This window comes from Nyctereutes procyonoides, unplaced genomic scaffold (genome assembly GCF_905146905.1).
Source record: "Nyctereutes procyonoides isolate TBG_1078 unplaced genomic scaffold, NYPRO_anot_genome, whole genome shotgun sequence".
In the NCBI taxonomy this organism is placed as follows: Eukaryota; Metazoa; Chordata; class Mammalia; order Carnivora; family Canidae; genus Nyctereutes; species Nyctereutes procyonoides.
The window spans coordinates 33,876,706-33,888,960 of record NW_026575142.1 but is presented as its reverse complement, the minus strand read 5'-3'; the positions used below and the strand labels follow the sequence as shown (position 1 = coordinate 33,888,960).

Here is a 12,255-nt window from a genome sequence, read left to right as displayed (position 1 = left end):
GTAACAATGCTCTGTCTACAGGAAAACTACGAAGCAGAAAATCTGACATTACTCCTACAGTACACAGGCAGCTTTTTAATGTAAATCGTGGCCATGAATACTGAAAACTAATAAGGTACAACAAATAGGAAACAATAATCCCTCCCACTCCACAAAGCGATTCCTTCTAGAAAGTAAGAGGAAAAAACAAGGGCACCAAACACAAGCTGTGTAAGCACAAAGGACAGAGAGAGAAACTGAAAATAACTCTGAGTTCAAAAGCATCTTCTTTGAGTCAGAGCTAAAAGATAAATAAATAAATAATTTTTAAAATGTCTATAGTCAACAAATGCTGTATCCGCCACATTCATTTAGCTCAAATGATGAATACCTACAAGGAACAACATGTATATTCAAACTCAGATGAATATCAGCTAAGGAGCTTCAGAGAACAAGCAAAAATGACATCTACTATTGGTTCAAAAATCTGTTCAATTGTTTTCAAAACTCTCATCCTCACTTTCAGAAGAGAAAATATGGGGAAGCGCTTGTAATGACTAAGATGCTATAAAGCTCAAAGGAATAGCTTTGCTTGTATCTCCTCCTACACCCTGTTCAACTCAAGACAGAACTTCATCAGGCTGTCACCCTTCTCTCTCCCACCTGCAGCTCTATCACCCGCCATCCTGGAGGGGTAACCACTGGCAGAAAATGCATATTCTGGGACGCCTGGGTGGCTCAGTGGTTGAGCGCCTGCCTTCAGCTCAGGGCGTGACCCCGGGGTCCTGGGATCAAGTCCTGCATTGGGCTCCCCGCAGGGAGCCTGCTTCTCCCTCTGCCTGTGTCTCTGCCTCTCTCTGTGTGTCTCATGAATAAATAAATCTCAAAAAATGCATATTCTGACAAGCCACTAGGAAACCACATAAACTCATATGATTTAACTGTGTAACTGTAAAGTATTTATGTTTAGTACTGGAAGATCTTGAGTCTTAGTCGCAATCATAGAATGCATTTTAACAGAGTTGGCACATGGAAGGAAAGGAAGGATTTCATATAAGTGACTTGAAGTAAGTAAGGTAGCATGGCACCCTGAGCTTGAAATCCAAGTTTGGACAGGATAGATACAGCTAGTCTTCAACTAGAGAAAATGGCTCAACCACTCAGAGCGGGGCAGATGATCTGGGCCTGGAATATCCTGTCATTTGCTACTCTTTATATTGCTTCTTCAAAATTCATCCTCAGCCTAGTTTGTTGACTGAATGGACTCATCAATGAAAAATTGACCAGCACATCAAAAAATTGTGTTGCCAAAACTAGTGTAAGCTTCCTGTTCCCTCTCACTTCTTAAAATTTCCACACTTCTCGGGTGCTACAAGCCCCTCAGCCCTCTATCAGAGGTCACCAGAACACAGTCTTCTGTCTCTACCATCCATATTCGTGGAGGGAGGAGGGATGTCAGTTTCCCCAAAGGTCAGTTTCCTTTTGCCCCATAACCTCTTACACTCTCTTTGTTTTGGGGAATTCACATGTACAAGCTACCAGCACCCCAGGAACCGCTCAACTGTTGCAATGAGAAACACAGAATCACTATATAATTCATCACACAATCTTCCAGCTAAATTAAAAAAAAAAGGGGCTGCCTCTGAAAGTGCTACAAGCACAAGCAAAACCATGATTAGCATATCCACTTGTGTACCTAAAACTTCACTACTCACTAAATAACATACCCACTGAGAGGATATGAACTTGCCTTCTGAACTTCCTTCAAAAGTTTTGAGAATAGGGGACAAATTAAAGTTTTTTTCATAACTTTACACACGACTTCATCCTATTGGAAGCCTACAGTTAGAGTGATAAGAATTCTCTGAAATCTTCTTCAAAGTATTTAAGGAAATATGTTCAAAAAATGGAAGGCAGCTACAGTTCACACTTCTAAAACTGTTCTGATAAAGCCTTCCAGGCGCCAGACTCAGCAGCCCACTATGAGAAAAAATAATATTCTGGGGACATTTCTACAGACTTCAATCCGTGAGGAACAATAGGGCTTCGTTTTTACTACTCTTTTAAGCAGCACATATCTTTGCAAAAAGAAAAAAAATAGAACTTTTTTTGGAGCCAATTTGATATGAAACAATTTTTGAAGTGATATAAAGAAATAACAGGAATTACTTCCAGTGATGGTATCCTCTAAGTGATACCCAATGGCATGGAATATAGCAGTATCTTTACAACCAGTAGGGGAATGAGCATTTCATAATCATATTAATAATGGAGGTCAGACATTTAGTTTTACAGACAAGAAAATCTTTTGACTCCAGCTCATCAAAAAAAGAAAACCAAAACCCTGCTTTTGAAGCACATCACAAATTTCAGGGAATACATTTTATACTGAACGGCTTGTCATGATAATGCTTTCCAAAGCATTTTTACATTTATTATCATATCACAATCATGAAAACACTGTAAATGTTGATCCCAATGAGCAAATGACAAAATAGGGACAAATGCAAGGTAACAGGAGAAAGCAAACAATTTCATCATGTGGATCCCAGAATCCAGAACCCTAATTTAGTATTCCCTTCAGAAGTGCCCAGTACCCAAAATCCACAAAAAGCAACCAAACCAATCCTAGTTCATGAACCACTTTTGACAATGAGAACAAGACTACACATAGCCCATCATGATTAATGGAGTATTTACTATGTGCCAATTATTGGTCCTAGGATTTGAGAATCAATGATAAAACGACAGATGATCAGTATGGAGTGAGGGTGGAGAGATACATAGTCCTAGGTGACCAGAGAGAAAGGCACATGTATCCAGTGGGTACACACAGAATATGATACAGTAATACATGTATGGGGACACCTGGGGGGCTCAGTCGGTTAGCCATCTGACTTGACTTCGACTCAGGTCATGATCTCAGGGTCCTGGGATCCCGTCCCCATGGAGCTCCATGCTCAGCGCAGAGTCTGCCTGAGAATTGTCTCTCCTCTCCTTCTGACCACACCCCCACTTGCTCTCTCTTTAAAATAAATCTTTAGAAAAAAGAAATATATGTATGTATCTATATCAGATCTGTAGGGTAGAAAATCATATATTTGCTTAAGAATGACATCCTAACTTGCTTTTCCCAAACATCCTGAAACACTGCTTCAGCAGCCACACACAGAATGACTATGGCACATATGCAGAGCTTCCACCTGTGAGCCCCAGCTGTGGCAAACACCTGACCTGTCGCACACAGGTCCTGAGACAGTACAGGTGTGTAATTATGCTTCATGGGGAGAAAGCAAAGGCCAGAATTAGAGAAAAAAAATGTGTTATCTTTATTATTTAACAGTAGAGATTGCTAAAATGTTGGAGGTTCACAAATATACTAGGTTCTCTGCTATGTATATGAGGTCCATAGTTTCTTTTTTTTTTTAAGGTTTTATTTATGCGAGAGAGAGCAAGCGCACACCCATGCAAGTGGGGGAAGGGGTGGAAGTGGAGGGAGAGGGAAAGAATATCAAGCTGACACTGCATGAAGCATGGAGCCTGACACGGGGCTCAGTCTCATGATCCTGAGATCACGATCTGAGCTGAAACCAAGAGTTGGAGGCTTAACTGATTGAGCTACCTGGACACCCCGAGGTCCACAGTCTCTTAATCTGCCTTCAAAACAACCTGAAAACACAGGGATTATCTTCCCTCTATCAACATTGGCACTCAACAGTAACGTAACCACTTGCTAAAAAAAAAAAAAAAAAAAAGGAAAAGTTGAGATACGAACTCAGTCAAGTCAGGATATGACTATTAAATACTCCCTCCACCATTTGCTCCATTGCCATAGTTACTACTGAAACCCACAAAATCAGCGACCAAAAGAATGCTCCCTTAAAAAGGAAAAGGGAATAGATTTAACTATTAAGTTTTAGAATTATTCTTTAAAAGTAAGAATAAAATGAGAAATAAACTGATAAAATACGGCAAAGCATAATATAACTACTTTAGAAAAATAATATAAATTAATATGAAATGGAGCATAAACCAGTTGAGAAATATGCAAAAGATACAAAAAGACAATTTACAGTAGAATTACAAATGCATCATAAACTTATGTAATATTTAACCTCAGCCATAGTCACAGCAAAGAAAATTAAATCACAGGAAAACACAATTTTCCCCCTAATTTGAATGTGTCGCCTGGGTTTTTGTTTTGTTGCTTTGGGGGGGTTGTTTTTGTTTGTTTGTTTGTTTTGTCTTTAATTATAATACTCAGTTGCTAAAATCATGGGAAAACTGGCACACTTCTCTCTTGCCAAAGGAAATGTAAATTATATAACCTTTCTGCAGGACACATTGACAACATATATCAACAGCCTTGAAAACACTCAGTTCTATGAAGTAATCTACAGAAAATAGCCTGATGAAAACTATTTAGCTTTAATCACAGTATCATATATACTACCAAAAAATGAAAATGCCACCAATGTCCCAAAATAGGAAGTTATTTAAGTAAATGATGTTACATAAAGGTATGGAAAACAGACACTAAAAATGAATACAAATTATATGAAAAAGGCTGCTTTACATGTTAAACAGTAACAAGACAGAATATGAGGACTCTTCTAAATTTAAAAATGTATATGGATCAGCATTTCTACTAAAAACAGAGTCATTTCTGTGGCTTCACATCATGTATGAACCTTAGCTTCCTTTCATCACTCCTGCATTTTCAATTTTTATGATCATGCATTACTTTTGAAAGCAATAAAAGAAGAAAACAATATTCAAAAAAGAGAAAAATATTTCATTAATATGCTGCACATTCTCAAGAAGACACCAACTTGCTAAAACTACTCAATACATCTCTTGAATTTAAGAATGGAAAAAATCTAGCTGTAGCACTGAAGAGGATATATGTAATAGACACTCAGTAAAGGATGCATGTTGTTGATTTCAGTCAAGCATTCAACTAATTAATGAAATTTATCCCAAAGCAAAAATATAATATTCTTCTCAAAATTTAAAGGCATGCTTTTCTTTTTTCTGTGTAATGATGTAATACATAACAAACCATTATATATTTGGTGGGCAGATAATATACAAAGAGCAAAACACTTGAAACCCTGTCATAAGCACTATGTTGTGTTTGTATAGGTGTATATACGGGTATGTGTGCTGGGTATCATATTCAATATAATTCACTGCCTTGCTTTTCTTCTTAACCCTTAGTGTTAAAAACACTCCCCAGTTTCTTGGAAGAGATAATTCCTAACTGTTATCATGTTCCTTTGGATAGAGGTGTCAAAATATATTTATGCATTTATGGTGGATTTAACATTATTACTCTTTTGGAACCCAACTCAAGCCAAACTGTCTGATCCACACACTACAAGCCCCAGGCTTCCTGTGACACCTTCCATGACCTGGGTAAACATGACATGATTTCTACTGTCTCTGAGACTTTTCAGATGATGCCCATTTCACCTTTCTGCTTTTCTGGAAATCTCTACCTCCTTATACAGTGACTCAAAACAAAACAAAAAATCTACACCAGAATCAGTACCAATGAGGGCGGTGTTAGAGACAAGAGGCTGAATTTTGGCTTTTTTGTATTTGGTAGAGTTGGTTTGCTGCCAAAAAAGTTGCTCTTCTTGGAAATTAAATTATTGCATTACTGAAAGTAATGACTGCTAGGTTACTCTAATGTTTGAAAGTCCAAACAAAATATTTGAGAAAGAAGAATAAAATTTATTTTAAGAAGTGAGCTTTTTTAAGGTTGAGTAGTCATGCTCGGATTCAAATAAAACTTAGAAATTCACTTTTTTCTTCTTTCTTGACAGAGTCCGTTATTGCTCCTATTAAAAGTTAAAACATTAAATGCCAACCAAACTTAAATTATCTACACTGGGATAGAAAGTACCTTATAGATAACAGTTCACATGGATCGTTATTTATATATAGTTTGGGAAGTCAAATTTTGACACTGTCCCTTTTATGCCCAATTCCTACCACTTACAAGGCCATCCAATTATTGGCAAAGTCTAACATGGAGAGTAGGGAGGAAACACTGAGAATGAGTTATTTTAAAGTTGGTAATACATAAATCAGCTGAATTTCATGGACCGTACTCTCTATAAATCAGCCAAGGCATTAGACACTCCCCTGATAATTTCTGATACAGTGTCAAAATACCATAAAATATTTAAAGAGCTCAACTTCTAAGCAAAATACTATGGAAGCTATTATATTAAGAATTCTACAACCAGAATTCTTTATAAACCATGTCAATGAGGCACACTTCTTGCCTACTTCTGATATTTTTTCCAGGTAAAGGGAACTTAATTCATGTGATATTCTGGCCTCCCTCCAACCCCTCACTTTCTCTGTTTCTGAAAAATAAAGGAAGCACCTTGGCTAGTTCCTTGCTTCTTCCTCTAGAGATCTTTCTGCCTACAGAGAGACAAGGCTAGGCTCTAGGGCTCAGATCAGCTCTGTCCTGCAGGAAGAGAGGAAGGCCAAGGTCCTGTGATGACAGAATTAAATTATATCTATTCTCCATCATCTAATGCTAGAAATTAAGCATCTCACTTAGTAATATATCTGTATCATACAAAATTTGTGGAAATTTTGACACTTATATTTAACCAAACATACTTGGATCACTGCTTATGTTGAGCCAAAAAACAGGGAGGTCTTATTATAACATGTATTTTACTCTGGTAACTTACAATTAGAGTTCCCACAAGAACACATAAATTTGAATATAAATAACCGTATTTATTGTCAAAATGTTTTTTTGACTTAAGATAAATTAGTCTCTTGTTACACAGGTCACATTCCATAACAAATTTTAAGATATATCCAAACATTATTATTATAAAAATTATGTTGCTAAAGTTCATGGTTTTTCTTTGTAGGAGCTGGGCATAATCAAACCCACAGGAGCTAAGCTCTTTACTGAAGGTACCCAGAGTAAGAAAACAAGTGAAAATTACTATTTATTATCAAAAAGGTACCAGTACACACACTTTCACTTCAAAAAGTTGATTTTTAATGGGGGGAGTGGGTCTTCTCTTTAAAGAATAAATTTAACCTTTTAAGGTTTCTTTCCTTTTTGTTACATTGCTATTATGCTGGGATTCATGCCCTGTGGTTCCAAACAGAGCACAGGTTTAATATGTGACCTCACAGAAAGGGAGGCCGTGTTTCTTCAACTATCTATAATATTCTTTGTATGAATCTTGTAGAAAACTTAATATTAACCAGGTGAATAGTATACAACACTAATAGAGAATATCAAAATTTTATCATTTCTGACTCTTTGATTGGCATCTTTTTTAAAAATAATGGTGCCGGGAGATATAATTTACTTCTCTTTTAGCTTAACTAATATATATTTTAATATGTAAAGGACTGGTATGTTGTAGACTAGAAAACTTGATATACCTAATATGCAAATCTGCACAATAAAGTAACATTACAATAGGAGTAGGGAGAGAATATATACATTTAATAGCCTTTGATAGAGAGAGGCCTATATAACATATTTAATAATACACAAATGAAGCATAAGTATCCATCTTGCAATGAAACGCCGGGACACCTGCACCCCGATGTTTATAGCAGCAATGTCCACAATAGCCAAACTGTGGAAGGAGCCTCGGTGTCCATCAAAAGATGAATGGTTAAAGAAGATGTGGTTTATGTATACAATGGAATATTACTCAGCCATTACAAACGACAAATACCCACCATTTGCTTCAACGTGGATGGAATTGGAGGGTATTATGCTGAGTGAAATAAGTCAATCAGAGAAGGACAAACATTATATGGTCTCATTCATTTGGGGAATATAAAAAATAGTGAAAGGGAATAGTGAAATAAATAAAGCAAAGGAGAAAAAATGAGTGGGAAATATCAGAGAGGGAGACAGGACATGAGAGACTCCTAACTATGGGAAACAAACTAGGGGTGGTGGAAGGGGAGGTGGGGACTCTGGGGGTGACTGGGTGACGGACACTGAGGGGGGCACTTGATGGGATGAGCACCAGGTGTTATTCTATATGTTGGCAAATTGAACACCAATAAAAATAAATTTATAAAAATAAATAAATAAGTAAAAAATAAGTACCCATCTTAACATGCAGATACAGATCTCTTGTGTCTACGCAAATGTTTATAATTTACAAGCCATTTACACTTTCAATTAATCCTGAAATAAATCTCCTCAGATATTCTATCCTTTTGTACCCATTTTACTGCTAAAAACCAACCAACCAACCAACAAAAAACTAAGGTCTAAGTAACACATAAATGGCCAACGTCACAGCTAAAGAAGAGACAGAGCTGGGATCCACCCAAAGCCAGCACTCTCTCCATATCTCTGTCTGCACCTACACAAAGCAGAATCCCAAATAGTATCATGCTATGATATAAACATATCTCATTTTACATACGTATTTTATATATAATATATAGGATAGGATATGGTTATACAAACACACACATATATACATATATATATATATATATATATATATATATATATATATATATATTTATTGTGGGTCAGAACCCAACTTTTTTCTCTAGAAATATATTTCTGACAGGAAATGACAATTAATGGAATAATAAGTTTCAATAGATGTAATTCATTTTACAGATAACTTTCAGGAACCTCACCAAGGGATACATGTGAATATGTTTCTAAGATGAAAAGCTTCTAGGAAGCACTGTTTGTAATTTTTCAAAAACTAACTGATACAGAATATAATTTCAATATCCTAATATAGCTAAGACATTTCCTACAAAACAGTTATCCGAGATATGGAGCTTGAGATCATACTTAACAGCTCAGTGATCAAAAGATAAACAACTGGAAGTGTCATAACTACACATTTTTGTTACGAGTCTTCACATTTTTAATGGACTAAAAGCACAGGAGGATAAAATACTTCTGTGACTTTCCTTTGTTAAGAGGTACTGTTTTTTTTAATAATAAATTTATTTTTTATTGCTGTTCAATTGAGTTACTGTTTTTGAACATAATTAGATTCATTAAACCGAACCAGGCAGTTTATTAATCAGTAGGCTAGATTGGCAGACAATGGGATAGAAACTATTTATCTATGACACATTTAATATTTTACATTAATACAAAAAGCTGTTGCTCTGGCATATAATCAGATAAACTTGAAGCCAGCAACAAGTATCATGAACTGTTCCCACTCAAATTAACTTTTCACCTACATTCACATAACACTTATGACAAAGCTTATGTTCAGGAGAGCACTACCTTTATAATTATATGTCAAAAGTAATGTTATATTTGAGAATATGGTAACTTCATTTTTAATTTTAAAGGTCATTATGAAAGTGACATTATTCTTAGAAATTATTTAACAAAACTATAAATTGCATTTTCCAACTAATTTCATTTGAATTTCATTTTCTCCCTGATGAACCATTTCACTGGGAGAAAGACTTGGCTTGTATTCTACTGTGGAAGATGTGAAGTTGATGGAAATATTGTAATTTGACAGTGCATGACTTTTATTACAAACAATGAAAACATTAGTGACATCTATAATGATTAGGTTGTACAACTACACAAACATTCACGAAATTAAATAACTCCTTTCTGCAAGACTATGACAATTTTATTAGGGCAACAACCTCATGTACTTACTACAATTGCCATTCAATCAGGTACTATCATTTTCAATCCACAATATGACATAAAACTCACATATACAACACATATAGTGCTGCTCATGCTCATCAGCTGCTCTCTGCATACACACATAAGCACAGAACAGTGTCTACTAGTCCTTTAAGTATCATGTTTAAAACTCAACAGTAGACTCAAAAGGAATAAAGAAAAATGAACGTCTACCCCATTTATTGCTTCTTTTTGAAAGAAATTTTATATTAAAACAAGGCAGCAAGCACAACAGTGTGTTCAAAGTGCTCTTGGAAAGTTTCCTAGATGTGAATAAGCTGAAACTAACACAATATAGGTAGAGCTAATCAATCACACTGTTCAGTTAACTCAAGCCGTATGGAGCTTGCTAGCCTTCCTGCAACACTGAGACTTGCTAGTTGTGTAATTACAGGCCTCCCAAATCTCACCATCTAACTCCAAACGCAAGCATCTTCATCCAAGTCCTGAGATCCTGTGACCCACAGGGCAGTAAGGATGCCACTTAACATTTTCCCCAAAACATTAAAAATGGATTCTGCATGTGGCAAAGAGAATTTAGGGCAGTTTAAAGCATCCAGTCCACACTGGAGGATGCCCGCCCCTACGTGTCATACTTCTCAGGGACCGAGCTCCCCATGTCATGCCCAGGTTCATCCCTGTAATTCAACCCGAGTCTTATCAAACACTCCTCCGTGGGATTTTAGAAGTGGTGCAGCCTGAAAGCCTTTTAATCCTGGAGGTGAATTACTAACTGCCAAGAGAGGAACTGGTCTACCACCGGACGCAGCCGAGCTGATGGAAAGATGCACAATGAGACAACTCCTGGGTAGTGTGACCAGCTCCCTATTTTCATCGAAGTCGGTGCAGAAAATTGCAAGCATCTTAAATATTGGTCATATAGTTCCGAAAAGTGAAAATCTATGCATGCCAGGCCCAACAGTATGCTTGTAACATATCCCTTTTCTCCACCAACATATTTGCTTGATGACATTAGGCATGCATGTTAACAACACCTTTCAGGGCCAAAGCAAATCAGATCAGATCAACCCAAGCACACAAGGGGAACAAAACAGCTTGGAATCACAACCTGCTCCTCTTTTTCTGTGTTTCCACACCCTTCACTTCCCTCCACGTACATCTCAACACAACTTTAGGCATTCTGGAAGTAGCTGTTCTTTGTTGGAAACACACACACACACACACACACCCAAAATCCCTAAGACTGTTTCCCTACCACACGACCTGGGAAGCTGCATCACCTCTCTAGTGACTTAATTCTGAACGTAGTGGCTCCAACCAGCTGAGCAGCAATCGATGCAAACACATCACACACCAGAATAAGAGGAAGGTCGGTGAAAAGGAAAAGCAGCTTTGCTTTCAGCCATTAATTACCGATCACCCAAATATCGCGTCGCAATCTCCCACACACATGCACAGCGTTCCAGACCTGGGTTTCAGGCGGCGCTTTCCAGAGCCTCGCTATCTATTGTCAGGACGCAGAAGCCCCCGAAACCTGTGAATCCGGCGGAAAAGGCTTCCTCTGAAACCGCTAAATATAGACCAAAGGGGCTCTGGGTCTGGCAAGCAGCAGGAGACCGAAGAAACGGCCATGGACGCATATGACTAAGTATTTCCATTTTGTTCTAGCCAAACATCGTAATGACATTGAACATAAGGGCAAAAGACTAGAGGGAAGTCCTCCCCACCCCCACCCCGTCTTCTCCGTGTACCAGGGACGTCATGAAGGCAACGGGTATGTTCTTGAAGGTGGCGGGGAGCAGTACTGTCGGTGCTGCCCTATATACGTCTCCTCCGGCGGAGAAGGGCGGCGGGAGGGGAGCACGCCAGGGCCACTCGCTAACCGCTCCGAGAAAGGCACTAACCCCGGCCCCCGTGCAGGCAGAGCCGTCTCCCGAGCGCGGACCGGGCGCGATCGTGATCCTCCCCCGGCTGGCGGGACCGCGCGGCAGCCGCCGGCCGGGAGCACGGGACCAACCCCCACCGGCGCCGAGGAGGAGGATGCGCCCGGCCCCGGCAGCCCAGCGAGAGCCACTCACCGAACGGCGCGGCGCCCGACTGCTTCCTGGAGAACATGCACCCGCCACCGGCGACAGCTCCTCAGTCCGGGAAAAGGCGAGCGCGCCGCCGCCCGGCTTCAAGGCAAGGTCCTGACCTTGCCCAACTGCAGCATCTTCCGCTTTTGTTGTCTGAGCGCGGCCGCGGGACGGGCGATGCTGGCGGGGAGCAGGGGCGAGCGCCGCGGGGGAGAGGCGGCTCCCGACGCGAGTGCGCGGCGCCCGGCCCGGCGGCCCCTCCGAGCGCGGCGAGCGCAGCGCCCCCTGCCCGGCTCCGCGGGCTCCGCGGGCTCCGCGGGCTGTGGGCTCCTCCAGGCTCCTCGGGGCTCCGGGCGCCGCCGCCGCCGCCGCCGCCGCCGCCGCCGCCGCCGCCGCCGCGCCCGCCGCTCCGCTCGGCCGGCTGCCGCCGCGGGCGCGAGCCTGGGGCCGCCGCGGCGCCCCGCGCCGAGCGCTCCCGTGCAGCGCCCCGCGCGCGGCCCGCGCCACCTGTGCCGCCGCCGCCGCCGC

At 40.1% G+C, this 12,255-nt stretch overlaps 1 protein-coding gene across 2 annotated transcripts in view; it reads right to left on the bottom strand.

Moving 5' to 3' along the window:
* Positions 1-12,039, bottom strand: part of CTNND2 (catenin delta 2) — a 918,117-nt gene extending 906,078 nt beyond the window's left edge. For both annotated transcript variants that reach the window (XM_055308537.1, XM_055308538.1), the window contains exon 1: positions 11,731-12,039. In XM_055308537.1, the coding sequence (XP_055164512.1) occupies positions 11,731-11,767 (37 nt within the window). In that variant the 5' untranslated portion in view covers positions 11,768-12,039. The remainder of the gene's footprint in view (positions 1-11,730) is intronic.
* Positions 12,040-12,255: the final 216 nt, after the last annotated feature.